This window comes from Sebastes umbrosus, chromosome 17 (assembly GCF_015220745.1).
Source record: "Sebastes umbrosus isolate fSebUmb1 chromosome 17, fSebUmb1.pri, whole genome shotgun sequence".
Taxonomy (NCBI): domain Eukaryota; kingdom Metazoa; phylum Chordata; class Actinopteri; order Perciformes; family Sebastidae; genus Sebastes; species Sebastes umbrosus.
In genome coordinates this window covers 16003730-16031338 of record NC_051285.1, presented here as the reverse complement: position 1 = coordinate 16031338, position 27609 = coordinate 16003730, and the positions used below count along the sequence as shown (strand labels likewise).

The 27609-nt window shown below is 39.8% G+C and overlaps 2 protein-coding genes across 2 annotated transcripts; one reads left to right on the top strand and one right to left on the bottom strand.

Annotated features, from left to right (window-relative positions):
* Positions 1-1334: 1334 nt before the first annotated feature.
* On the top strand, positions 1335-15220 carry zgc:163098 (uncharacterized protein LOC100037380 homolog). The gene is made up of 24 exons (XM_037747760.1): positions 1335-1599; positions 3410-3494; positions 4674-4785; positions 5311-5420; positions 5556-5623; positions 5727-5833; positions 5924-5988; positions 6072-6237; positions 6331-6530; positions 7255-7298; positions 8587-8691; positions 8783-8849; positions 9056-9225; positions 10274-10436; positions 10532-10611; positions 10712-10799; positions 10880-11008; positions 11185-11374; positions 12885-12965; positions 13049-13112; positions 13226-13376; positions 13613-13723; positions 14567-14745; positions 14834-15220. Exons 1-24 carry the CDS (start codon positions 1586-1588, stop codon positions 14952-14954), a joined length of 2670 nt encoding a protein of 889 aa, XP_037603688.1. The 5' UTR covers positions 1335-1585; the 3' UTR covers positions 14955-15220.
* wdr44 (WD repeat domain 44) lies at positions 13880-25241 on the bottom strand. Its single transcript, XM_037747758.1, has 20 exons — positions 24671-25241; positions 23511-23544; positions 22578-22661; positions 21579-22194; positions 21073-21212; positions 20864-20956; positions 20597-20733; positions 20104-20187; positions 19883-19989; positions 19114-19265; positions 18866-19004; positions 18693-18754; positions 18418-18534; positions 18182-18304; positions 17886-18077; positions 17662-17763; positions 17451-17566; positions 17216-17343; positions 16392-16529; positions 13880-16304 (listed from the first exon to the last, which is right to left on the bottom strand). The coding sequence occupies exons 1-20, from the start codon at positions 24745-24747 to the stop codon at positions 16216-16218; spliced, it is 2730 nt and encodes a 909-aa protein (XP_037603686.1). The 5' UTR covers positions 24748-25241; the 3' UTR covers positions 13880-16215.
* Positions 25242-27609: the final 2368 nt, after the last annotated feature.

The following is a 27609-nucleotide window of genomic DNA, read 5'->3' as shown; positions in this document are numbered from 1 at the left end:
TGTATAAAATGGTATTACTGTTGAGTGTTACACAACTTGGTTTGATTTTTTTATGTGTTAACCTTTATAGAAGAGGGAGATAAAGGAAGTTAAAACAGTTGGTTATAGTGGAACAGCAGAGGCAAAGAGGGTCCTCACAGAGGAGGTAGAGAAGGAGCTTGCAGACCATATCAAGAAGCTGGCTGAACAGTTCCACGGCCTTACTCCAAAGAAATGCTGTGAACTGGCATTGGAATTGGCAGAAAGAACAACCTTCCTGTCCCCAACAACTGGAAAGAGCAGGGTTTAGCAGGTAGGCCTAGGTCAAACCAAAGACCAAGACAAAAATCACAGCGTACAGCAGTTCTGAGGAGAGTGTGATGCCATCCCATTTGATGACACTTCTGAGCATGAGAGTTCTAATGATGAGAGAAGTGAATCAGACATCTCAGATCTGTCAGTTGGTGACTTTGTCATAGTAAACTTTGTATCCAAAGGCAGAAGCTACCATTACATTGGCTTGGTTGAGAGCCTGGAGGGCAACGAAGTGAGTGCAAGATTTCTCAGAAGAATCCGGGGGAACACTTGACGTGAGAAGCCCACCTTTGTATTCAAGGAAAAGGATGAGGCATCTTTTCCACTGAGTGATGTGCTGAAGGAGCTACCTCAACCTCAAAAGGCTGGAGGAACTGCAAGGAGGGAGCAACAGTTCATATTTCACTGCAACCTTGATGACTGGAATATTGTCGAATATTGAATGATATTTTGATTGTTCAATGGTCTTGAAACTCACAGGTGGTTTGTTCTCACAAGTTCATAACTGTGAAACTGTTTGTTAACACACTTATGCTGAGGTTTAAACTTAAAAACTCAGATGTTCAGTTTACCCCACGATGGCTCAACTTACCCACTGACTCGGATCAACTTACCCCTTACCTGGGGCAAGTTGAGCCACAGGAGCACTTTTTTTGGGAAGGTCATTTTTTCCAGACAGCTTTGTGATGGATGCATGCTGATCATTTCATTTGATAGGAGAGATCCTGAATTTAAGGTTCAAGTTTTCATTCTGCTTCTGTCTCATTTTTCCTAACCTCGAGGACAGCATAAGTAAAAATTGGCTCATCTTACCCCACTCTCCCCTATACTTTTTTAACATTTTTTAACAAATAACTATTTAAGAGACCCATGCCAATTTATAAAAAAATATTACATCTCATGCATAGCTTATTTGATGGTCTTATAAATCATTTACCAAAAAAGTGGCCCATTTTACCTATCTTCATTCACCCTACAAATCCTTCTGATATATACTACTGCAGGTGACCACAACACACACATGGGAATATAAAGTGGGAGCAGCAGCAGCACATGATAACATTGACTACATACCTAAGAAAGTCAAATTGTCCATGCGAAAAAGGGAATGTGTCCTTCATGAATATGTACGAGCAGCAGAGACTCAGATTCAGACCGAGCAGCAGAGACTCAGACTCAGACCGAGCAGCAGGCGTCCTCCTCCCTCCAGACGGAGACCTCTCCTCTTCATAGCTTCATGTTGTGATGGAAATCAACCCTTGTCGCAAGCAAAACATGGTGAAGCAATAGCATGACACACACCTTGTAAGTTACAGTTTTAAGCTCAGATACGAGGCTATATGTGTGCATGCAGTGTGGTTTACAGTCGGTGCTTCGTGGCGTTATACAGAAGACAATATTAGACTTGTTCTGTTAGCTAGCGTTAGCTCAGAGAATCACTGTGTGACATCCACAGCTAGCAGATGATAGCAGTCAGACAGGAATTGTTGCATCTTTACAGGTTATGAGATTATCAGGAGAATGGCTAAAAGAAGAAATACACGCATGTATTCAGCATGTAAAGAGGTTGACGCTGCTGGTTTAGCTTAACCATGTCACTGGAGTTCACACATTCATGTTAGCTAACGGTGTAGCTAAAGTGTAGTGATAGCTCATATTTAGTGCCAGGCCTTTTAAACACCGTTTGTGCTACAAACTGACTACAAAACAACTTGTTCTGTGTTACTTCTGCAGACATTTGTTGAATGATGTTATCAAGTTGAAACAGCTGGCTGCTTATAATATAATAGAGTTAATCTGATTGGCTGTAACTAATTAGTGTTAAACATCCCCTCTGGCCAGATGTTTGAGCAATTTACAATCTATATGGGATGTAATAGTGTATATTGGGGTATGGATAGTACTATATTTTGTGTGCAAATGTGTTCAGTTTGGGCAACTCCTTCTGGTTGTTTCCCCTCACACATTGTCTGTATTTATTATCTGACCCAAAGAAGGAAAAGCCATACATTATTCAAATGAACTGAACAGAAACACAGATTTATAATGTTTTTGCCAAACTATTGCAGGGCTACCTTTTAACTTGATTAGATGAATTTCATTGTTTTCACTGCAAGCAAAAAAATCACTAATAGCATGTGTGTTCATTTTTCTGTGGTGGTTATGTACTGGGAATGAATATAGACTAGTCTACATTTTTACTTACTAACAATTCTCTGTACCAGATTGTTTCACCACCACAAATCGTATTGTTGAAAAAGATATTGGAAGTTAGATATTGATAGTTTTAATATCATTATTTGCGAATAGCAACAATGCATTTCATGGCACAAAGGAAGAATGTGTCACAAATATACTGTGGTCTCTACTTTTTGGTTTTTGTGCCTATAACGAGACATGTTATATTCATGCAAAAAAATGATTAGATCAGATTTGCTATGATTGATATCATATTGTATTGTGTGATTTTATGTATTTCCACCAGATTGTTTCTGTCATCAGTCAAATGATTGATGATGAGGGTAATTTGAAGGATATAAAGTCAATTCAACTATGCACCTAATGTCAGCTAAATAGGACAAATGTTAAGGGTGTAAAGACCAAAAAGTGTATATGGGGTATGGATAGTACTATATTTTGCTTTGTATGCAAATGTGTTCAGTTTGGGCAACTCCTTCTGGTTGTTTCCCCTCACACATTGTCTGTATCTATTATCTGACCAAAAGAAGGAAAAGCCATAAATAATTCAAATGAACTGAACAGAAACACAGATTTATGCTGTTTTTGCCCTCCAGTGCAGACCGCTGTGGGAGGGGGTCCTGCCCTGTGTCCCTCAGAGGACCAGGGGAGGTGTCTTACTATTTATTGTCCTCCACTGACACTGAAAGTGATGTACAGTTGTGTGCACACAACATGAAGGACAAGGATACTTATAGCGGGATTAGAGTCATTTGAAAACCAAATGGTTTTAAAAATGTGTAAAAAGTTAAAAGTAAAAAAAAAAAAAAAAAAAGTAAGGGGACCCGTGTCATAGATTTAAGAGATGTCACACGTGGTGCAGGTTTAGCATCTTTCCATTTTTATTTATTTATTATTGTTGTTGTTATTTTTTCAGTTCGAGCATGGCAGATAGAAAGGGAAAACCTGTCACTCCGATCAAAACGCTCACAAAGAAAGAACAAGAAGAGCTCAAGAAAAAGGTATGGAGGTTGGGGACGTTACAATATTGGATATGATTAAGTGCTTTTTGGATTTTAGAAAACTGATCACCAATTTTCGAATTTTGAGTTTGATCAACAGTGAACTAAGGGATGGATAAGAAACATATACTGACATATTCAATCTTGTGAAGGGCTCATTGCATGGGTGGAATATGTTCTCAAAAAAGTGCCAAATGCAAGTGTCCTTCAAAAATGATCCAAGGCACACTGTAGAGGTTGAACACAATTAAAATTCCTTTATTTTGCATGGCAATAATTGTTTAAAATGACCAACACGTTGCGACCGACCTAGGTCTTCATCAGGGTCATAGACAACTTACAATGACCCTGAAGAAAACCTACGTCGGTCGCACAATTATTGCCATGTAAAATAAAGGCCTTTTAATTTTGTTCAATATCTACAGTGTGCCTTGGATTTTTTTATTTATTTTTTTGTGCTTTTAACAATTGAACCTTGCAAAACACAGCTCTCCACATGAGAAGTCATACAAAATATAATAATTATAATTATACATTGGTGATAAAAAATCTGTTATATAATACAAATTTACAGTTCACAGAAGTGTATTGCCTTACCAACAGTCTTATCAACAGAAAAAAAGTAAATTATTAAATAAAATAAATAATAATATTAAAAACATTTAAAAGATAAAAAACAAAAATAAAAATAAGTCTGATTCAAGTAATTTGTTAAAGGCGACCATATTTTGTAGAACTTACCCTCCTGTCTTTTTAATGAGAACCTTATTTTCTCTAAATCTAAATGCGTCATCACTTCTGTCATCCAATTTACAAGAGTAGGGGCTTCTGCTTGCTTCCAGTTAAGTATTAATCTGCGTGCCAGTAGACTAACAAATATTATCATATTGCACTCTGGACTAGTTTTATCCACCTTGGGATCTACAGTATAACACCAAAAACAGCCATTAGAAGGTTTAAATTGCCTTCGATTATTTTTGAAGGAGACTTGCATTTTGCACTTTTTTGAGAAGATATTCCACCCATGCAATGAGCCCTTCTCCAGATTGAATAAGCACTGTATACCTGAAGGATCCAAAGAGCACCTGTATGTGATTACCACAAAGACCCAGCAGTGCTTCTACTCAGTAGAAGCAATATCTTCACATATATTGTACATGTTTCTGTGTGACTTTCTAGGAGGAAGAAAAAGCAGCAGAGGTTTTTGAAGAATTTTTGGCATCATTCGAGACCAGCGAGAAAAGCGGAGTGAAAACCTTTGTCCGTGGGGGTATCGTGAATGCAACTAAAGGTCAGCGGCTAGGACTTTCAATCTAGCATTATGATAGGACGCAGCTACATCGCAATTCTGTTCCACTTTTTCTGCATGGTATGTCTTAACAAAAGATGAATGATGTTAACCTGGACAGCTTAAGAGAACTGAGAATAGTTATTAAAGAATATCAGGCTGACTCAGCAGTGAAATAGTTCACCATCTTCATTTTTCAGGGCCCATAGCTTTTGAATGGTTTAATAAAATTCATCCACTTTGGGAACCCGTAGTCAGCAGTCCATTATCGCTTTAATTTATAACATAAAGTTCTTCCAATACTGAACAGTTCTTCAACTTACTGTTACACATGAAAGACATCCCTTTAATTTAGATCTTAACTGCAAACAGCAGCAAGACTGAGCCGCTCAGATATCCTGCTGACCAACAATAGAGCCTCCCCCTGTGTTTACAAACCTAATGTACTATTACCTAGACTATAGTTTGCACACCTAATGAATTGTTGGATAGTCAGTGTTCAGCGATTGCTTTGATTACTTTCTGCAGAGGAGGAAGCAGCAGAGGTCAAGAAAAGTAAGCTGTATCGACCTGCTACGAAGTTTGTCCCCGTGTCCCAGCATGTCTCACCAGTATCATCTGCTGAAAGCAAAAAGTCTGTAAGTTTGATGTTTTTTATAATGGCATAATTTACTGAATTAAGTATGAATGCAGACATTTATCTTTAAATGTTGCTCATGACCTCTTACTTTGGTCAGTGTGATTGTAATAACGGCTACCTGTTTGATTAACAGACATTTAAAAGAAAGGCAGAAGAAAAGAAGAAGAGTAATCTCGAACTCTTCAAAGAAGAACTTAAGCTGTATGTCTTTTTGCAAATGTGCCTGATATCATGTTTCAGAAACTTTCAGTTCAATAAGTTGATATCTTTTTGGAAGCCTAATTTTGCGTTTGAAAAAATACAGAATACAAGAAGAGCGTGAAGAAAGATATAAAAGGAAGAAAAATGACGGTGGTGGTGGTGGTGGAGGAGGATATGGGGACCTGGAAACACCATTATCAGGACGATCATGTAAGACTCCCTCTTTAAGATAAGAGCTTATTAGTTGAAAATTTCTAACCTCTAAATCTTGCTCACCTCAATCCTGCTTTTTCCCTACAGCATTATATGATGACCTAACAGTCCCAACCACCACTAACCTCTACATTAGCTGCATTAGCCCAAAGGTAACTTTGAGTACACTGACTTTGATTTGTTTAGCACAGCATGGATGTACATTTCTCACCGCTCATTTTTCTCCTTTTTCCAGATGAATGAGGAGATCCTCTGCAAAGAGTTTGGTAAGTATGGTCCCCTGGCCAGTGTGAAGATTATGTGGCCCCGAACAGACGAGGAGCGCTGCAGGACCTCCAACAGAGCCTTTGTGGCTTTCATGACACGGAAAGATGCAGAGAGAGCCTTGGCTTCACTTGATGGTACAGTTGACTCTTAAAACTAGGTTAGATTTACAGGTTCGTCTAATAACCATTCCCGCATTGCTCTGACTGTGATTATGTTTTGTATTGTAGGTAAAGTGATTATGGGGTTTGAAATGAAGCTGGGATGGGGTAAACCAGCTCGCATTCCACCACAGCCTCTCTACACACCGGTGGGGGTGAGGGTCACACCACCACCCCCATCTGGTCTGCCTTTCAATGCTCAGCCAAGGGATCGCTTCCGCAATGACTTCACCAAGCCGCTGGGCATGTCCAAAGGAGAGCTTGACAAGGTAAAATTGTCTCTGTTCTCTCGGGTGTCTACATGACCATTTTTTTCTCTGTAATGTGGAGTAATGTGTGTTTCACTAGGCACTCTCATATTTAAGTGACAAGTAATGGGTGTACTAGAACAGGAATTACAGTCTTTACAAAAATGTGAAAATTAAGGGAAGATGAACCTTTTTAGAGAAGGGTTTCCTGAATATGAAGTAGCGCTCCACTCTTTCTGCCACTTTTTTTAGAAAAGTGCACACCCTGAATATGTATCATTTGTCCTTAATATAAAATTAAAATACAAGCATTTTTAAAATGCAGTGCGTTCTGCAACTGTTTCAGAATAAATCATTGTCTGAGAAAACAAAACTGTAATTAATCAATCTTTGTAAAAAGTTTGGAATCATATTCTCATGTTGCATGTTTCATTCATTTAATTGATCACCTGTCCGTGCAGTGCCATATCACAGGATGCAGGGGTATAGAAATGCACTAGTTCAAAGTAACAGTTTGACTGTGTATACAACATGTTAATATACAATTTTAGATAAATTAGCATGGCTAGTATACAGTATATGGCTTAACATTTTAGAATAATTTCCTAAAGCTGTGTCACCCTCCCTTCATTTCACTGACTGAATGCTATCGTCGTTTTCTATGCTGTATGTATCCTGCAGTGTTTCATCTGTACACGTACTCACTTTTTAATATTTTCACTATTTGATTTGACTTCACAAACAGACTCTGTCCGAAGCCGTAGTCAAAGTGGTTATCCCAACCGAAAGGTACACACACTCTTCTTGCTACGACTGACCAGCTGTTGTAACACAAGTGTTATAGGACTCATACAGATTCTTTCAGGCAGGAGGTTCCGGTCCTAAGAGCTGTTAATGCATCTGACATATAGGACATGGTAAACAACCCCTACTCTTTGGAGTGTTGCTTGCAACACATTAGTGGACATTTTAACATCTACAACCAGACTGATGGCTCTTATTGTAGTTGTCAAAGGTCCCCAAGGCCTCAGATTTACATACAGTGAATGCAATTAGTATTTTTTGTAGTATTTTCTTTTCTTAGTTTGCTCAAATACCTCAGGTAACTGATGTTGTTCCCATCATGATATTAATGTGTGTTATTGTGAAAAGTGAAAAGCAGTAGACTTGTTAAATGACTGTTAGAGCGATTGATTTATACCAACATCTTTCAGCTGTGGGTTTTCCCATGGTTAGGCTGAGACACTGCAGACCGATACAGCTAGAAGGCAGATAGATTTAATATTAACCCAAGTCAGACGATGTGGATTCTTGCTAGTGCCATAAATTAAATTAAGTACTGCTTCAGGTTAGAGTAGTGAGTAATATGAAGGTCTAACTGCAGTGGTAGAACTGACAGGTAATACTGCATGAACATACTGTACATTGATAATCCAGTTCAGAGAGGTTTCAGGCTTGAAGCCCCAATCTACACTAACTTCTCTATGTAGCTGCCTGCGGAAATGTTGTCACCTTGATTTTGACTTATCATGTGTGGAATATGTTTTGTTCCAGTTATTTATTGAAAGTATACATTTTGAGACCATCTATTGCATCCTTTTTCTTACATACAATAAAAACTGGCCTCTAAATTCTCACGTGATTTTTTGTTGGAGTCCTCTAAACAATCAAGATAAAATGGCTAAATTTAAATTTTGGATTGGGGCATTCATATCTTAGAAATGACAAGTCAGTGTTCATGAATAGATATTGTGATTTCTTTTACCCCTTTCATGGACACAGTGACCCAGGAATATTAAAGTATGCTGACACAGTGTCTGTCCAGAGGGCAGTGACTATGCAGTTTTGCACAGTCGAATGTCCCACGGGCTGACACCTAATTATGGTCAACATTTTTAATAAAGGCGAAAGCTATGACATGGAACGACACTGTTAGCGGTCAACAGCGTTCAAGCTTACAGTCAGCCTGCAGTTTGCATGGGCCACTAGTTCGGTGTTAAGAGGTATTAGAGATCTCGTACTGTAACTGGCGGACATAGTGCAAACCCTGGTCTGATACCCTCTTCTCTCCCCACAGGAATCTATTATTCCTCATTCACAGGATGATAGAGTTTGTGGTGCGTGAAGGCCCCGTGTTCGAAGCCGTAATTATGAACAAGGAGAAAAGCAATCCAGATTACAGGTAAGTATTGCTGCACTTGGTCCTGTGTGGGCCTCGTAAGTGACCTTGTTGAAGGGTACATATTTAATTAGCTCATTCTTTATTGTCTCAGGTTCCTTTTTGACAATAAAAGCCAAGATCATGTGTACTATCGCTGGAAACTGTTCTCCATCCTACAGGTATGTTTTTACTGCAAAGCCTTGTTTCTAAAAACCTGTATAGGATTTTATCTGGAAGAACTAAAAAATTGTTCTATATTAATCATTTACTTGTTAATCTCATTTCATGGGGAATAGCTCTTGGAGTCAATTCTTTCTAGCTTTTACTCCATGGAAATGAAACTGTGGTGTATCTGTATGTGAGCTGACCTCCATCCTTACCACAGGGACAGTCCCCGACAGAGTGGAGGACGACAGATTTTCGGATGTTCCGGGGAGGCTCCATGTGGAGACCCCCTATCCTAAACAACTACTCTCAGAGAGGTGAAGATAGGGCAGAGGTGGAGGAGGATGCTCCCCCTGAGGAAGAGGTGAAGAAAGGGCAGCTCAGAGCTGAGTAAGTATGTCTAGCAGGCATAATGACATTTATGTATGCTTGTAACTTTAGTTAAATGGTAAATAGTTGAATAGTTGAATTAAATAAGTCAGTCTTTAAATATAAAAATGAATGATACCATTATTGACAAAGTGCAGTCTACACAATTTCTGGGTGTACAGCTCGATGAGTCTCTATCTTGGAAAAAAACAGATCCGCACAGTTACTACTAAAATTGCAAAAAGTGTTGGTATCTTTGGAAAAATCCGTCATATGATGAACACTGAGGTTGCCACTCTCTTATACTATTCTTTGGTTTATACATATATATATTACTGTAACTCAGTCTGGGCAAGTACTCATCCCACTAAACTCGTCCCTATTTTTCATCCTCAGAAACGAGCATTAAGAATTTTTAACTATGTTCATTCATCTGAACCTTTGTTTTTCCAGTCCGGCATCCTCAGTGTTGATCAAGTTAACCAACTTCAGATCACTTTATTTTTGTACAGCTCTTTGAACAGGACCCTTTCCTCATATTTCCATGAACTGTATTCCTATAATCAACAATTCCACAATTATTTGACCTATTAGACCTCCTATGTGTCGAACATCTCAGTTACAATTTGGTTTAACTTACCGAGGTTCGGCGATATGGAACACTCTGCCGTCTCATATTTTGAAATTGGCACCAGAACAATTTAAGAAAGCCGTTAAACGTTTGTTTTTATCTCCCCAACGTTTTTGTAAATTGCTTACTAATAATGATTTTTATTGATGATATAATAATGTGAATCTTAATTATATTTCACAACTATATTTTTATTTATATATATGGATGTCTGTTAGTGTGTGTAATCTTATCTTTTTCTTTTTTTTCTTCTCTCTCTCCGTACCGTCCTTTTTGATATTTTATTCTCTTTTTAAAATTGATTAAGGTATGCACTGGAGAGTGCCCTGATCAAGAGGGTTTTTTTGCACCTCTCCATCACATTTGTTGTTGTTTATGTAATATCAACTCAACCAAATCAAATCTAAATATAGACCTCTGTTGTTCTATACCATTCAGGCACAGACAGAGGCTGGAGACATTGCTTAAAGAGCTCACTCCAAGCCGAGAAGATATCGCCAATGCCATGCTGTTCTGTCTCGAGCGAGCAGATGCAGCAGAGGAAGTAGTGGGACACATCACAGAATCTTTTTCCTTGCTTCAGACGCCCCTTCAGAAGAAGGTTAGTTTGCTTCCTTTAAGTATTTATATAAACAACGTTACACAGATTGTTTATGTAGTGATTTCACTCCCCATGTTTTGTCCTCATTCCCACAGATTGCCAGATTGTATCTCGTGTCAGACATCTTGCACAACTCATGTGCCAAAGTAGCCGGTGCATCATATTATCGTAAATTGTAAGAGATTTCCCCCCAATTCAGCTTTAACACTTTCATCATCTTTTATCTCTTCTCCGTGTGACAGTCTTAAAGTGTTTCTGTCTCTTGTCTTTTTCAGTTTTGAAACAAAGCTAGCACAGATATTTGGAGATCTTAATGCAGCGCATAAAAACATACAAGCCAGGCTGCAGGCAGAACAGTTTAAGGTAATCATGTGTTTCATTTGCATCGCACAAGGACCAAAAATAGAACAACAACAACAAAAACATTTCTTCTATCTCCACAGCAAAAGGTCACAAGTTGTTTTAGAGCATGGGAGGACTGGGCCATATACCCGGAGCCTTATCTAATCCACCTTCAAAACATCTTTCTGGGCTTCGCCAAAGCAGTGGAGGAGTTGACAGAGGCGGCAGAGGTGAGCTGAATAATTATCTGCTCATTGCAGACATTATTACTTTCTTGTCTAATGGCATTTCAACAAATTAGACAGCTGTTTGTGTTGTAAAATATTTGAACGCGAAGAAGATGATGTTAAAACGTATTTGGACATGAGTAATCCGAACGTATGTGCACTTGTCTGTCTCATTGCAGGAAGTGTCCTCCTATCTCGATGGTGCGCCAATGGACAGGGCACCCATAGATGGGTTACCTCTGCACGCAGCTCCTGTGGATGACCTTGACGGCTGCCCCTTGGGCTGGGACCCTCTGGATGGAGTCCCTGTTGATGACATAGACGGTGTTCCCTTAGGAGTTGCCATTGATGACATTGATGGAATGCCTTGTGAGTCCACCACATATCAAAAGCACATCTTTCAACCAGAAGTCCACCGTTTCCCGTTCCTGTTGTCAATTACGGTATCTGCCCAACTCAAGTGTCTTAGATCAATACCCAATCAATCCATCCTCTCATGGGTCTGTAGCTGAGTGTTCACTCTGATCTCCAAGAGAAAAGGGCATGCAAGTACAGGGATTAATAAAATCATCAACTTCTTTAACCCTCTGAGATCCACAATAGACCCGTTTTTGTCTTTTTTAGGGGGATACATGAGGTGTTTAGGGGGAGATAGCAGGGCAACAGTAGATGTTACATAAAAGTGGTGTCCATCATCTGAAAGTTGAGAACCTGAAGATTAATTTGAGATGCAGCCCAGTATTGTGTAAGTTGTTATAGTCATAAATCAGAAATAAACATTAAGGGCTAAGATTATTATGATGGAAGTATATGATGTCCATTCCCATGTGCACTAATGTCTCAGAATTTGTTGCAGCAATTTTTGAGTTTAAACCATTTGTTACACAGATTTGGTGCTAAATTTAAAATAAATTTACCACACGAGAATTGATCAAAAATGATCAATAATCCCTTAAAAATACCACATTGAGACACCAAGACCTTGAGGAACATCACAGAAAAAGCCATGCTGTGATTTGGTATCAAAAACGTTTAACATTGAAGATTTCTGCAAGAATTGCTTTTTCGGCGATTTGGATGGCGAGCAATTCTGTTCTGGAAACTGCTCAGAAACCCCGTTATTGTCAATCTACCTAGGAAAGCCATTCATCCTATGAATGCTCTGGGTCTCTAATTTGTAGTTGTAAAGTTTAATGAGGCTGTGATTATCCTAGAGGTCACCACAGGTCATTTTATAGAGTGAGGTCAAGTAAAAAAAAAAATGACCTTACTACAATGATATGGCTACTATGGGGAATAACATCATCACACATGAATACAGTTGGGCTCATTGGATCCACAGACAGAGTCTCAGTTTTATAGTGATGCCCAATTTATTCCAAGACTGTTTAGGGACCCCAGTAAGCAGAAATATTCAAATACACCATTTTTAGAATAGGTGAAAATAACACATTTATACTGCGTGAAAAAAACTGCATGTTTTTTGCCCCAATCTGCACGTGATTATCATAAAGTGGGCATGTCTGTGAAGGGGAGACTCATGGGTACCCATAGAACCCCTTTTCATTCACATATCTTGAGGTCAGAGGTCAAGGGACCCCTGTGAAAATGGCCTTGCCAGTTTTTCCTCGCTGAAATTTAGCCGAACTTTGGAGCGTTATTTAGCCTCCTTCCCGATATGGTAGCATGTCATGGTTGGTATTATTATGTATGGTTTCCTTAGGTTTTTAAGTTTCACATGATATCTGCATCTACACTCTAGCCCTAAAACTGAACATACTAGAGCCTCTGAAAGACAGTAAAGTCAGTTGGGATCGCGGGTCTCAGGGGGTTAAATACCTGTCCTTGCCCTGACCCAGCTGTCTCTCTTTTTCCTTAGTGGAGGAGAGCAATGTTCCTCTCTCCGGAGTGCCTTTGTCAAAGTGGGAGAAGACGGGCGATACTGGGACATTTTCTCAAGGTAACACAGGTCAAGATGCACTCATGTATCATATCAATCATCCCCCCTATGATCCTGCTCATTCTTTCTCCTTTCTCTCCAAGACAAGACTGAGTCTAAGTGGGACATGGTGGTGGAGCCAAACAATGAAGATGAAGTGAATGTAAGGTAAGGCCTCTGTGGGTTGGTATCAGTGCATCATCTGTCTACATCATACACCGTATACATAAACTGTCAAATGGTATGGAAATGTATTGTTCTCCTCTCCCTCCTGGTGACAGCGTCAACTCACAGGACGGAGATGAAGACTCGGGGAGTGACAGTAGCGACGACTCCGGCAGTTCGTCCAAATACAACAGTGCCGACTTCCAGAGCTCCCTCAGAAGTTTTCAAATGTCTGAGAGCAAAAGGAAAAGGTTGAGAGAGCTGGAGGCAAGTCCACGTTCATTTAGGAAAGATGATGCTATTGAAATGTAGTTTTTTCTTGTGATTTTTATTTTATCATAACTTGCTGGATAGAACAGTTGGAGCCATTAGCTTTATTCTAATTCCCTTACACCAAATTATTCCATAGTTAACTCCCTTGGGTAGCATCTTCCATCCGTTTGAAAATATGGCAAATTATAGTTAACAAATATGCACAACTGATTAGATGTATCTTGGCACAGGTAAAGGTTATGAAGATCCAAGATGAGTTGGAATCTGGCAAGAGGCCGAGGAAGTCTGGAATGAGCATACAACAACAAGTGGAGCACTACAGGAACAAACTGTTACAGAAGGTAGGCTACTGGACATTTCTTATTTCATGTTTGATTTTACCCTTAGATAAATAGGTGTCCTGAATAATTAAAGCAGTGAAATACACAGTTATTGTTTACACCCAGTGTTTATTCTGCAGTAAAGTGTCTCCAAAGCAAAAAAGCAACCATCGTTGATAGAATAGAAATATTTCTTTAATCAAGAACAGTATGGGGCAAAATTTACAAAAGTGCTTGCTATTAGTACATGAAAATTAGACTGAAATTAGTCAATTGACACAGTAAAAAAAAAAACAGTGTTACTGATGTTAAGCACTCAAAAGCAGACACAGTCAATGTGAAACCGCAGAGCCACAGGGCGAGCAGTTTCAGATCTGCAAATTTAGTCCAATATGCACCATCTACAGGGAAGGAAAGTCTAGCTACAGTTGCGTTTTTTATTTTACAAGTTAAAAATGCACAATTGATTGTTTGTTTACTGGAGTCTCTGTTGAATACAGTACTTAAGAAGAGTTTATACTGCTCCAAGTATTTTGTGCATATTTGACACAGTAATATTGTTGGCCACAAAGAAAACAGCATCTGTAAAAAAAACTCTCTCTGCCTGTAGGTGTCAGTGTCGATATGTACTGGTATACATCTGCAGGTCTGAAAGAATGATGTGTCCGTGGAACAGTTTAGCATGTGTTGAACTGGTCTGACATCGACAAAGCAGCTCCCCCTTATGCTGAACCCACAGGCTATTATGTGCAAATGAGTGGGTTTGTGAGTTGCATGCCAGTTCCATATCGTGTTTTGCGTCTTAACAAAGACAAAGACATAGAAGCCTGTATCTAACTTCATTGGGATGTTTTACTACTATAGGAGTTTGAAAAAGATGAAGAAAAGAATGAGAGATTGACATCAAAGTCTAAAGACAAGTCAAAGGATGACAGAAGGGACAAAGACAAGAGCAAAAGAAGTGAAGATGGGGTCAGAAGACGAGGATGGAGTAGAGATCCCGACGACCAGACCCGAAAATCGAGGAGCATCTCTCCTTTAAAGCAAGTGCAATGAGATTTTTTTTTGTAGAGGGTCAATGTATTAATCCTGATTGTTATTCTTGAAGTCATTCCGTTACATGTTTTACAGGACAAGGTCTCCCAAATGGTCCAAGCGTTCCCGATCACCATCTCCAGACCGGAAGGTAGGGAAGTCCAGGTCACGGTCACCACATCGCTCTCACAAGAAGGTAAAGAAGAGCAAATATTGACTCTCAACTCTGGACCTGGTCATTCATTAGCCTGCTGGTGTGCCGCGGGTTACACAACGCAGTGCTCTTTAAACAGACCGACACGTCTGCTCTCTTGGTCCCAACTTACACTATCCATGCAAGATGAAGCACTCTTTTTGTATGATGAAGTTTGAACACTGTAACTAATTATATATATTTTTGTTTTAATGTTTGTTTCTAAAATGATAACCAGAAATGTTGCTGCAAAGTTCCGACACTAAATAAATCACTGTGTTGGTGATGAATGTGTGTGTGTGGAGGACATTTTTGGTAGGGCCAGGTATCACAAATATTTTTACTGTTACTAAATTGTTGGCTTTGATTTGATTTTTCAAGGTTAAAAAAAAGTTTATCAACAAGCATTCTTCTAGTTTTGTGTGGACTTTTATTGAGGAAATTAATAGAGCATCATTTGGTTCTGTTTACAAAAGCAGCAATGTTACACACTGAATTTACAGTACTATTTTATAATGAAATGTGCTTTCATTGAACAAAACAATTTATCAAAAGTACATAAGAGCCAGTATTGTTTCTGAAAAAATGTAAGATACCCAGCCCTAATCGTTAGTAACCGTATACAGATTTCCTGTACCGTAGATTTGCTGTCATCCGCTGAAATGTTTGATATATTTTAGAGGAAAGCTCGAAGTTGAATTTAGAAAAGCTGACTAGATTTTGTAGGCACAAATCATTTCATACCACCTTGCTTTCAAAACAAATGGTTACATCTCTTTACATAAGACACATTAAAATTTGTGACTGACATTAGGACAGTGTCTTGCACTTAACTTATCTATCTGAAATGTGGAAGCAAAAGAAATTAGTAAGGTGCCCATACTGTTACAAATAGCCATCTACCTACACTCAGTCTTGAACATACAGCTGTAAATTAACACACACATATCTGAAAAGACCACACACACTTGGCATTTCCGGCTCTCTTTTTTTCTTAATGCCAAACCATTCACAGTTGCTTGGTATTAAAGATAAAAAATAGAAATGTGACAGGGAATCACACCGTGTCTGTATCGTACAGTCCAGTTCTTCCACCTATTCCCTCATGTTCCATTTTAGGGTCCCTGGTCTCCCGAAAACGCTACAGACGGCTCTTTGTATCAGAGCAATAACCATTAGGTAGTTGGGCGATGTTAGGTGGCCCCTGGCGGGCTGTCCTTCGTCAGTAGGACTGATCTCCGTCAGACAGGCCTGAGTGTGGGGGAGCTGACAACCTCTGAAGTGCTCAGTACTTTTTTACGTTGATGAAAACCTTGATGGCTCCAGTGAAGTCAGCAGAGAGTAGAACCTCTGTGTGATCCGTCTTTAGTGCTCCTGCAAAGGACGACACTGTTTTTTAGCACTCAAATGGCAGTCTTGATGTCATTAAATCTGTCAATGAATTAATTCGAGCCAACACACCTGAGGGTATCGTTTCAGAGTCTGTGGAGTCCAGGCTCTTACACTCTGCTTCTGGTTTGTCTGCTGCTCCAGCTTCTTGTGGAACAATAAGGCCTGGGTGCGGTGCAAAAATTGCCGAGGTGACCACTGCATTGTGTGCTGAAAGATAAGTAAAGCTTTAATGTCAGTTCAATCAAGGGGAACAATTGAATTGACACAAGGGATGTGACGTTGAGGAAATTTTCCCACCGGATAATAAACTCGTAACACCGGTGTTACTAATTACACCGGACATTTTACTAGAAAAGATGGCGGTTAGCGCGCTTACTTTGATCTTTAACATCGGGTGGCTGTGTGGCTGGCCTCTCCGGTTCAGCTTTCGCTGCAGGGCCGCAGGTTGTCACCCGGCGCTGCTCCTCAGCGCACACCGGCTGTGACCGCTCCGTCCTCCGCACGGCGATGGCCTCATTAATGTTATGGTTCCCTTATAGCGTCGGGTTTAAATCTGAAATATTGCCAAATAGGCGCTTTTGCTTTTCGCTTCGCATCGTTCGTCCCGTGAGTGTTAAATATGACACCTGCTTCTCTGAGTTGAGACTCTGTATGGAGCAGATGCATTCACTGTCAGTTTGTGGCGTCCGTCGTCCGACTTTGTATTGATAACACGGTGCCGATTCACCAAAATGAACTAAATGGGTTTTATTTCTGTAAAAAAAAAGCAAAACGGTGGTGGATATGTAATGTAATTGGTGTGTGCCCGACTACCGTGTAACTACCAACAAGCCTAATTGACGAAGGTAGTTGCATTAAAATCATGCTTCTCATTCAACCCACAGCACAGTTACCTTTAATTCCTTCCCAGAAGTCATTGCGGTCCCGTCGTACGGATGTGAATTTGCTCAGGTCGTGGTATGTGCTCCAGATGTACACATACTTATCCTCTGAGCCACTGACTATGAAGGAATAGTCATGACTGTAGGGAAGATAATCCCACGGTAAGTCAAGGTGCAATGCAACATATAAACAACCAAATTGTTACTGCTACTAGTTAAAAAATGCTCAAGTCAAAACTATCCTCACCTGAAGCTCGCCTTGATCTGGCTGCTGCTGTTCACATAACCTTTGTATTTCATGGATAAAGACAAGTCCCTCAGGTCATAAAGGCGAATGCGGGAATCATTTGAGGTCACCAAAATCTATTGAGGGGAGGGAGAGGGAATTTAACAAGTCTGACTGACATGCCTCATTATAGGGGCATCAAGCATACTGTAGATGTGTTATCAGATGTTACCTTATTCTCTCCAGGTAGAGGTTCAATGCCAGTGATTTTGCGTCCAACTTTGTTCCTGCCTCTTGTGGACCTCACATGAATTTGAGTGTGGTATTTCAGGCGCTAAGGAATGGACAAAAATACATTTAACCTGGAATGAATGAACTGTCATGACAAAAATGAATAATAAGGACATAATGAAAGCGTGCATTAGCAGAAAAAAAAAAAGGATTGTGGCTGGGTACCTCTGTGTCATAGAAGATGCATCGACCATCGTAGGTGCCGATGACCGCATACTTCCCATTTTGACAGAAGTTAGCTGCCGTGATGAGGCGCGTTTGGCCATCCACCTCATTCCACAGCGCCACCTTCTTGTCAGGAATGTTCCAGAGCCGTAGCTTTCCATCCAGAGAGCCGCTTAAAAAGTATCTGTCATCCTGGGAAACAAGAAGCAGGTGTTACTATAAATACAGTCTGGAAGCCAAAATGAATAGATGTGTGATTTGTGCTGAGATAAGTAACGCGAGGTGATTCGACTTACTCTGGGATGGAAAGCAATGGCTGTGACAAAATCAATGTGCTGAAAGCAGCAGAGGCACTCTCTCCTGGATATGTGCCACAATCTGACGGTTTTATCCATGGAAGAGGAGAGGAGGAAGAAGTTCTAGATTGACACAACAATGAAAAAAGTAAGAGGAGAGATAAAACCAGTACTGAGACTGTCTAACGTGTGATGAGGAGGGATAAAAGGATAAAGAGAGGGCAGTAAGACATCACCTTTGACCAGGACAAGTCCAATAGATCTGCTGTATGACCTTTATACTTGCAGAAGGGGACTGGACGGAAAGGGGCTTTCCCATCTTCTGTGTCTGGGTCCTCTGGAGCACAACTTGCCTATGACGAGAGTACAATCTGTTAGGAGTCTCAAAACTGTAAAATATACAGCATTGCAATACTCGCACCATGACTAAAATAGCTTAAAAATATCCAGTTCTTATAATATTTTCTGGAATAACCAGACGACCCACAAATCAATTATTGATTTCACTCACCCCGTGATCTTCAGATTTAGAGGAGCATAAACTTTCCTGAGAAGGAGAAGGTGAAACTCGACCTGGAGAAGCCAAACAAAAAGGATCGTATTGCAACCAAAGCTGAGCATCTAAATTAAAATAATCAATCATCATACAACAAAAAACAAAACCCGAGATGCTGATGAGGTTACCTTCAGTGTTGTACTTTAATCTCATGTTGTTGAAGTAGTCAAAGGCGGTCTTCAAGACCCAGATGCGAACCACATTATCTTGGCCCGCGCTTGCCAGCAGCCTCCCACAGTGAGAGAACTTCATCGTCCAAACAGCCCCCTGAGGGAAAGACAAAGATGCTGTAAGACAAGCATTCATTTGGTGCACATCTTCTCTTTAACATTCATAACAAAAAATATGTAAAAAAAAAAAACTAAGATCCTCTTACCATGTGCTCTCCACTCAGGTCCTGCACAACCTTAATCTGATCAAAGTCAAAGGGACCCTTGAAGCTGTGTGCCGCCTTGAACTTGGCAGGCCTGGTGTAAGGCATGCCCTCATCGTCACTTGATGATGGATCATCTGGATCTGTATGGAACACTGAGCCCGGCCCAAACAAAAAGCATAACTGAGGTTATCAAAACCTTTTGCAGCAGCCGGAGCATTAATATTTCCTAAGCATGTGCTGGCATTGGCAATTCCTGTAGAGCTTGTTCCAGATCTAATAAGCCACACTTTTAACAGTAAAACATTTGTCACAGAACTAAGTCAAATCTTGTTAACTAATTGGAAAACAGTTTGATAAATACCCACACAGTGAATACATGCAGATAATTTACTAAGCAAAGGAACAGTTTGTTGATGTTATTGACTTGTGGGTTTTAATTATTCAGTAGTGCATTTATGTAACTGCTGCCATTTATGGTTATGACAGCGAGAAGTGACTTTGTTAGTTAGTTATTTGTCCTGTAATATCCTCAGCGCCCACATCCATAAATGTCAATCTCGATATGCATCTTGTTGTGCTTTCATTTCTTAAAAAAAAAAATGTTGTAATGAAAAAACCCCACAATGTACTGTAAAATGTAGTTTAAAGTAGTATATGAACAATTTAGGCACTTTTCCCACATAAAAAAAAAAATACATGGTTACATTTGAAGTGTTTTCCTCAAATCAAACCATCTCCACACATGCTTCAAAATACTGTGTTCTTTTACCTTCATCACGCACACTTTTCACTTTGTTGACTGCCTTCTCTCCATATTCCTCAGCAAGATGCTTGGCCTTCTTCACAGACTTGCCCAGGAACTTTTTAAACTGGGTTCTGGTTAGAAAAATAAGGGACAACAAAATATGATATTCTATATTTGATCATGTGGTGAGAAGGGTAAGAAAATAAATCCCTGCAACAGGCCGCCAACAGGTCACCAATCCTTACGTTTTCTGTTTTAGTTTTCCTCCATCTGTGTCTGCCAGTGGAGCCTGAGCCTTGTCATCGTCATCTGACTGCGCTGCATCATTACTGTGAGGGAAAAAATATAACAGGTCAACTTCCCCCAGAAAATGTACCATTTGTTTTTACACAATTAGCCTTTAAAAGAAACTTTTCCCAGTGGGAAAATGTTAAAAGGAAAAAGAACACTGCTGATGCTTCACACAGCAATAAGCTTATTCCCTTGTTAGAAAAAAAAAGCTTTATACTAGGAGCATGTTTTGATAGTGAAGCGTCTGGATTCAGTATAATCTTTCCACTTTTTGTTTGTACATATATTGCAATACTGGATAAAGCACCACTTATTCTTCACTGGGTTTCTAACAAAATAGTTAATATATAGGACAGTATTGAGAAAGATACATATATGATACTGGCTCCCCACGGCAATCAAATTTAACAATACTGCAGCTTATACAGAAAATAATTTTCTGCTTACGTAATGTACTCTTTGGTCCTCCTCATGATGTGCAGAGTGAGGGGGTTAATCCCTGCAGGAAGTTTCTCTTCTGCCTGGATTAAAGGGATTTCTTCCCCAGTGTCCAAATTCTTGATCATCACACTGGCCAGGATTTCCTGTTTTAAGATAACACATGAGTACACATTTTGTGCACTGAAGTTTTGTGGACGGAATGTGCAAGAGGTTGGGTTATGGCTTGGATTCAAGCTGACTAAAGGCAATAATAACAAACAGAGTGACTCTTACTTCATCTGTCAGTTCTCTACCAGAGTTGGAACGTGGACGCTGAGGGCCTGGAGTTTGTCCTCCACTCTGAGACGCCTGTTCATCCTCATTTTCCTGATAAACAAAATGCATGCAATGGCCCAATAGATAAGCAAACTGCTAAACCATATATAGTTTAACTTTTGAGCATCTCTGGATGAAAAAGAGGTCAGGTGCACAGCCTCACTGACCTGTGCTGTCACCACTTTGTCCCCACTGGTGGCACTGGCCAGATCCAAGGAATGCTGCAGCTCTTTGGTTAGACTCCTCACTGTGCTGCTAGGAGACACCAGGCCGGAGGGCTCCAGAGCATCGCCGCTGACTGCAGACACTGGACAATCATACAATAGAACACAACAGTTCATCACAAAAACAGGTCAACTATTCTGTCTGCTTTGCATATGTATGCAGTGGTTTGACATTGTAGTTTTGTTAGAACCGCTATCAAATATAGGCTATTACATGGGATGTGAGATAACAGCATAACCCTAAAATACTTGACTTTCTAGTATGAGATCAGTGGTGTTTTTCAGTGTTCTTCACACACACACACTGTTGCTCTAAAGGTTGTACTTTACAGCTATGTCTTTGAGAAAGTTACTAATCCAGTGATGGCGAAGATTGAATTCACACACTTTGTGGATCAATGTAACATTTATCAACTTTAGTGATATTAACTGTGAACTGGTTTCTCTACCTTCCAGTCCAATTGGCCTCAGACACTCCTGAGACTTCTTGGAAGGTAGAGTTTGCCAAGACGGCGGAGGCGGTCTTGGTGGAGGACCTCCGATGGGAGGGGGTGGGCGTGAGGGAGGAGGCTTCTTGGTGCTTGCTACAATGTCCGGTTCCGCTGTGAATTGTCGTGGAGGTTTTGTAGGCCCAGAGTCTGAGTCAGCCGACCTGTCTGTGTATGGGACCTGGTCCAAGATATCTGCAGGTCTCTGCTCCTGCTCCCCTCCTGCAACCACAGCAGCCCCATCAGGCTGACTCAGTCCTACGGTTCTGGTGATGTCTGGGGGCTGAAAACCTTCTTGTGACCCAACTGATGGCCCTGGGAGATCTGTGGGTTCAGCGGCAGGTATAGAGCATGCTCCGTTTGTTGCTGCATTTTCCTGTTGTTCCTCTGGCCGCTCGACAAGATGAGGTTCAACAGCTGGCGCTGCTGGCTCCACAGGAACTTCCTGAGCATTATTCTCAACCTTTGGCTCCGGTTCTTCTCTTACATCAACATGTAGCTGATCTAATAGCTGAGCCACCTCACCACCATCACCAACACTTCCCTTCTGACTCTCCTCAATGATGCTATCAATGATCTATGAGGAAGAGAAAATAACTGTAAGTTAATTTTACAATACTTTACAGCACTTATGATGCGAGTTCCCATGTCCAGCTCAAATATAACAGAAATATGTTATTGGCTGTACATGTGCCTTTTCGATCTTTCTTTTCACAGTAACAAAAACTCCCAGCTAGAGTGATATCCACATAAAAACCTGGAAGGTACAGCAAAGGACGCACTGCAAGGTGTGCCATTTCTAAAACTTACCATCATAGATATCTATGAAATTCACATTAACTTACACTTTTCATATACAAAATAAAAATATGAGAACATGGTGAGATATTTTGATAAAGCTCTTTCCATTTTATCAATGTCATCGTGTGGGACCCTGTGCAATAATAGAAAAAAACATACCAGTAGGGAATCATCTTGCTGAGTCTCAGATGCAGCCACTCCGCAGCTCACGTCTTGTGCAGCGCTTACTGATCTCTGCGACAGCTGTTCAGAAAACAATAAAAAATGACCAACAATAGATACGCATTGGAAATAACAAGTCTCGTGCCAGCTTTGATTTATATCGAGGCTTATCAAGCACTTCCAGAGAAAAAACTATTTGTAGAGTATTGGGTACCTAACTAAAGAAATGCCTGTTTAATGAGCACATTTCTTTAAAAGTTCCAATGTTTGGTATTGGCAGTGGTAGAAGTAGGTCTACTCAAAACTGAAGTACTTTTCTGAAGTAAAACTATTAACTATTAATAGTAACGATTAATACCTCACAGAAAAAGTCCTGCATTCAAATTTTTACTTCACAAAAAGAGTAAAAGACACAGCACAATGTATTTAAATTTACGTCATTTGAATTTCAGTTGTAACTGTCAGTGTGGGAAGGGCAGGCAAAGCAACAAGGCCAGATGATTAATTTACATTTCATTTTCATTTTCCTAACTGTCAGGTAGGAGACACCGGCTAAGGGTTGAGTATTTGCAGTCAATGATTCATTACTAAACAGGCTGTGTCAATGTTTTCACACAGGGTACCAAAAGGTAGGTGCAATTTCAAGGAGAACTACTATAAACACTGCAGTCACCTCTAGATAGTTAAACACTTCATGTTAGAGCAGCGTACTGTTTTATGAGGGTTCACTTCCAACAGCCATAGGTATCTGGTAAAAATACCCAGATTCATTAAGGAATATAATAACATTGAATTGAACTCCAACCCTATGTATTAGCTACCTCCACTTAATTTTAAAGCCTTGGTAACATTGAAACTCAACAATCATTTCGATAGCGACTATGCAGATACTGCCTTGTTTCAACAGTGGCTGGGCTTAGATAAACATACCTGAGGCGAAGGAATGAAAAACTTTGCCGGTGACCTGAAAAAACACAAAGGGATACAGTTCAAAAAGGCAATGAAAGTCGATATCTAAAATACAACTTCCTAAGCTAATCTAAAATGTGTTATTGATTTCCCTGTCCCCTTGAGCAGTTCAATTAATGTGTATGAATTATATCTCTTTTATCCCAAAATTAAGTATAGATTTTCAGACCTCTTCTATCTTTAAACAACTTTCTGGACACGCTTGCTCCAAATCAATGTTGTCTTGAAAAGTCCGCAAGAAAGACGCAGACAAGAATGGTCTTTGGTAAACACAACGTGTAACTAAAGCAGACAGATTCTGCCAAAATGTCCAACAAAAATTGGGTTTCTAACCTTTATCAGTACTAAAAAAAAAAGAGCAGCTAAAATGTGGTTTCTAAAAAAGTTCAAAGATGGTTAATAATACTGCATTGATATTGACATGGTGGCCTCCACACAGGGAATGAAATTAGCATCTGCCACCTGCCAAATACAGGGTAAATGTTGGCAGTGGCAGGTAAAAAATTCAGGTCACCTGAGTGGCCTGTAGAAATGTTCAGTGACCTGACACTGTGGCAGGAGAGGAAAAAGCTTAATTTCAGACCCTGCCTCCACAGCTTATATTTACTATGAAAAACTAGCCACTTGCTATAATGTAAAATGGACATAAAGTCCAAGAGTCCAAGTCCAGATAAATCAGTAGCATTTCCTTACACTATTTTAAAAACATGGCCATGTTTCCTGGTTGATCTTGACTTAAACCCAAAGCTCCCACAATAACAGACAGGAGTATATCTGTGGTGTTACAATAAACAATGAATGGATTTGATCTCAGGAATAACATCATGTGACTTGAATGTTGGAGTTGACTTAACATCAAACAGCTGGTGAACTGAGGTCATGTTACTGTATGACACTATACACAACACATTTTAATAGATCAATACAACATTGACTGGATAGTAATAAGCATTAGACTGGAGACTCTGAAGCAGCTCAGTTAACACTGTAAAATTAGCATTTTGCAACGTTGTTAGTTAGCTGTCATTGCTAAGTTGGATAGTTACTTACAACGTTAGCTTTAAACGTGTGCATTAGTAAAGTCTTATCTGAAGTAACATTATCAAAATGTGTTTCCTTACACTTTGGGAGATGGAGTAAAGTTAACGTCCTCAGGAGCATCATAGAATTCCTCGGTGTCACTAGTGTCTGACGCCATGCTAACATGAATGTAGCTCACTAAGCTAGTCACATTCAATAGCCAGGCAGCTGTCTGAAAGCCGAGCTAACCTGCAGAATGGAAGAGTTATACACATGCACCTGTCTCTCTATATGCTGCCTTCTCTAGATTGATGTTTTCATTAAAAGGGCTTGGCCCAGGCGTCGTCAATCCTGTCCAACGTCACGCCATAACAGTTACAAATGAGCCAAATGCTAAGCTAACAAATGCAATCTGCTCGTACCGCTGACCAACGCCTACTGCTGCTGACTAGCTCTCTAAGTTACCCTCCTTTATAAATATCTGTCTCGTTCACAGCACAGTGTCTTCTATGAAGTCAGACACCAAAAAGCGCGTTTTTTGACAACAGCATTCACTTGTTCAGCTGTCCAGCTAACGGAGAGCCAGTGATCCGCTTCATAAACAAACCAGACAGTCACACAAAAAAGACATGAAGGAGGTGAGTCAAAGGGCGGGGCCATGGATGGGCGCTCTCTTCTTCTGCTACGTCACTGTGATGACAGTCGGGCTGGTTTGGACCAAGCCTCCAGGAAGTGCGCCAGTCGACGATCCGGACTTTCGTAGTGGTCAAACGGCGGTACTGCAGCTTCCGTGTCAGTCACGTGATGCCGTTGTGCCCAAAAATACTTTTTCCCATAGACTTTTTTATTTTTTGTTAGCTTTTTTTTTTATCGAGAAATTTACATTACAATATGGCATCGTACAGAACAGTCCACAACTACAAGGGAACAGACAAGCCTGGAAATTGGCGTACAGTGCATAAGAGTGTGGATGAAGAGAGAGAAAAAAAAACAAAAGTAAGGGAATGTGGGAATAGTGCTAGGGGTTCTCTGCAAGGTTAAGGTCCTCAACTAACATTGAAAGCTTCATAGCTTCATTCTTTTTCTTCATATGTTTCAGAGATGAAAAGTAAAGACACAGCTCCTTATGAAAAACATAGAAATTTGGTCTTGATTTCAGGGTTCTATTTTTATGTATAAAAAACTTTCCAAGAATGATTATGGAATTGATTGCCAGGTCATGTACGGGATCTTCACAATCATACCAAATATAACATTTTCCTTTGTTAGATTAGAAAAATTTACAAATTTAGTGGACAACCAATAATGCAAATCATCACAGAAAGCATTATCAAAAATACATTCATAAAATATATGTTCTGTAGTTTCAATGTGTTCATCACAGAATGAGCAATTATTGTGATCAAAACCAAAACAGTTTCTTAAGAATTCAGCTGAGGGGTATATTGCATTGAGAACCTTAAAGTGAACATCCTTCGCTTTTGGTGCAATAGGAAATTTGAAGAATTTTGATCTTAGACTCTCCGCATCTTTTTTAGAGAAACATTTTAGAATTGAATTTCTGTTTGAAGAGAACGGTTATAATTCTTTAGTAAAGGTTTGCCGAATCGTGATGTTAGGTAGTTTTAAGTTAATGAGGTTTGACCATTCAACAGACTTTTCTCCATAGACCTACATTGGGAAAGAAATGTCTGTAACTCCGCGGATCATTTTTTTTTTTAGGTGAATCAACTTCCCAGTACGAACACTCTAATAGCACTTATGCAGACGGAAAACGAGCCATTTAGGCTTCATCTACATCCATGGGCTTCATGCGCCAATGAGCAACTCTCATAGGTATGAACGGCCCCACCTCCAACGCTGCATCCAGTTCTTTTTATACATCCATGATTTGGACTCATTACTGCACCCTACTGGACTCATTACCGCCCCCTACTGGACTCATTAGTGCCCTCTACTGGACTTATTACTGCCCTCTACTGGACTCATTACCGCCCCCAACTGGACTCATTACCGCCCTCTACTGGACTCATTACCGCCCTCTACTGGACTCATTGAAGAACAGCAAGCGACAGAGTGGAGAAACCAGGGATGGGTCATGTGACATGTAATGGGATGCTGAGAAGAGAGTATTACATTCATAAATGCAAATTTGCGAGTGTTAAACCTCACTTTAATGTTTTTAAGAAAGAAACTATATATTAAGACAATAGCTTTTGCAAAAAAAAAAAAAAAAAGGCCAGTAAAACGGTGAGTTTGTGCTACCATTTTAATGTTTTTACTTACTATTATTTATTTAAGGGATTAAGAGAGCGACCTGTCTAACAACAGTAAAACGCTTCTGTCTCATCGTTTCTCCTGTCAAACAGGACATTTATGTCTGGCTGCTTGTCCCGCAACACCAATGAGCTTATTTACCCTGAGTGTGACCTGCCCTGTGAGATCTTCTGTTGATGAAGTTTGTGTTTCTGTAGAATTCTGTTTTTTACCCTCTCTTCACAGTTTTTCTAATAAGGAAATACATGCTACAAATAAGAAATATGCAGTTACTGTTGCTGTAAAAACCCAAAATTTCTGTGCACAAGAGGAACTTTAATAGCATTTGTGTTGCATATAGCAATAAGAAGTTAATGCAGTGATTCATATGAAAACATAGCAAATTATTACTTAAAACTATTGCATAAAAGTAAATATCTGAGCACGTATCTTGGCTATAGGCACATCTTTGTAATATATCCTACTTCAAATTTATTTTTGTATGCATTTAATTATGCTACATACAACATACATTTCCATAGTTTGTATATACATGTAGTCTATATTTGTTTAATAAAAACGTGTTTATGTAGACATTTATACAAATCAAATTGTGAACAAATATGATATTGCATATATATATAAACAACTGACCATATATCTGTTGGCCTACAGATTGAATTGGATAATGAGAAAGAATACAGTACCAAAGGCAGTACTGCATTTATTTAGCTCCAATGAACAGACAGTTTAATGAGCCAAGACTTAAGGAGAACACTCTTCT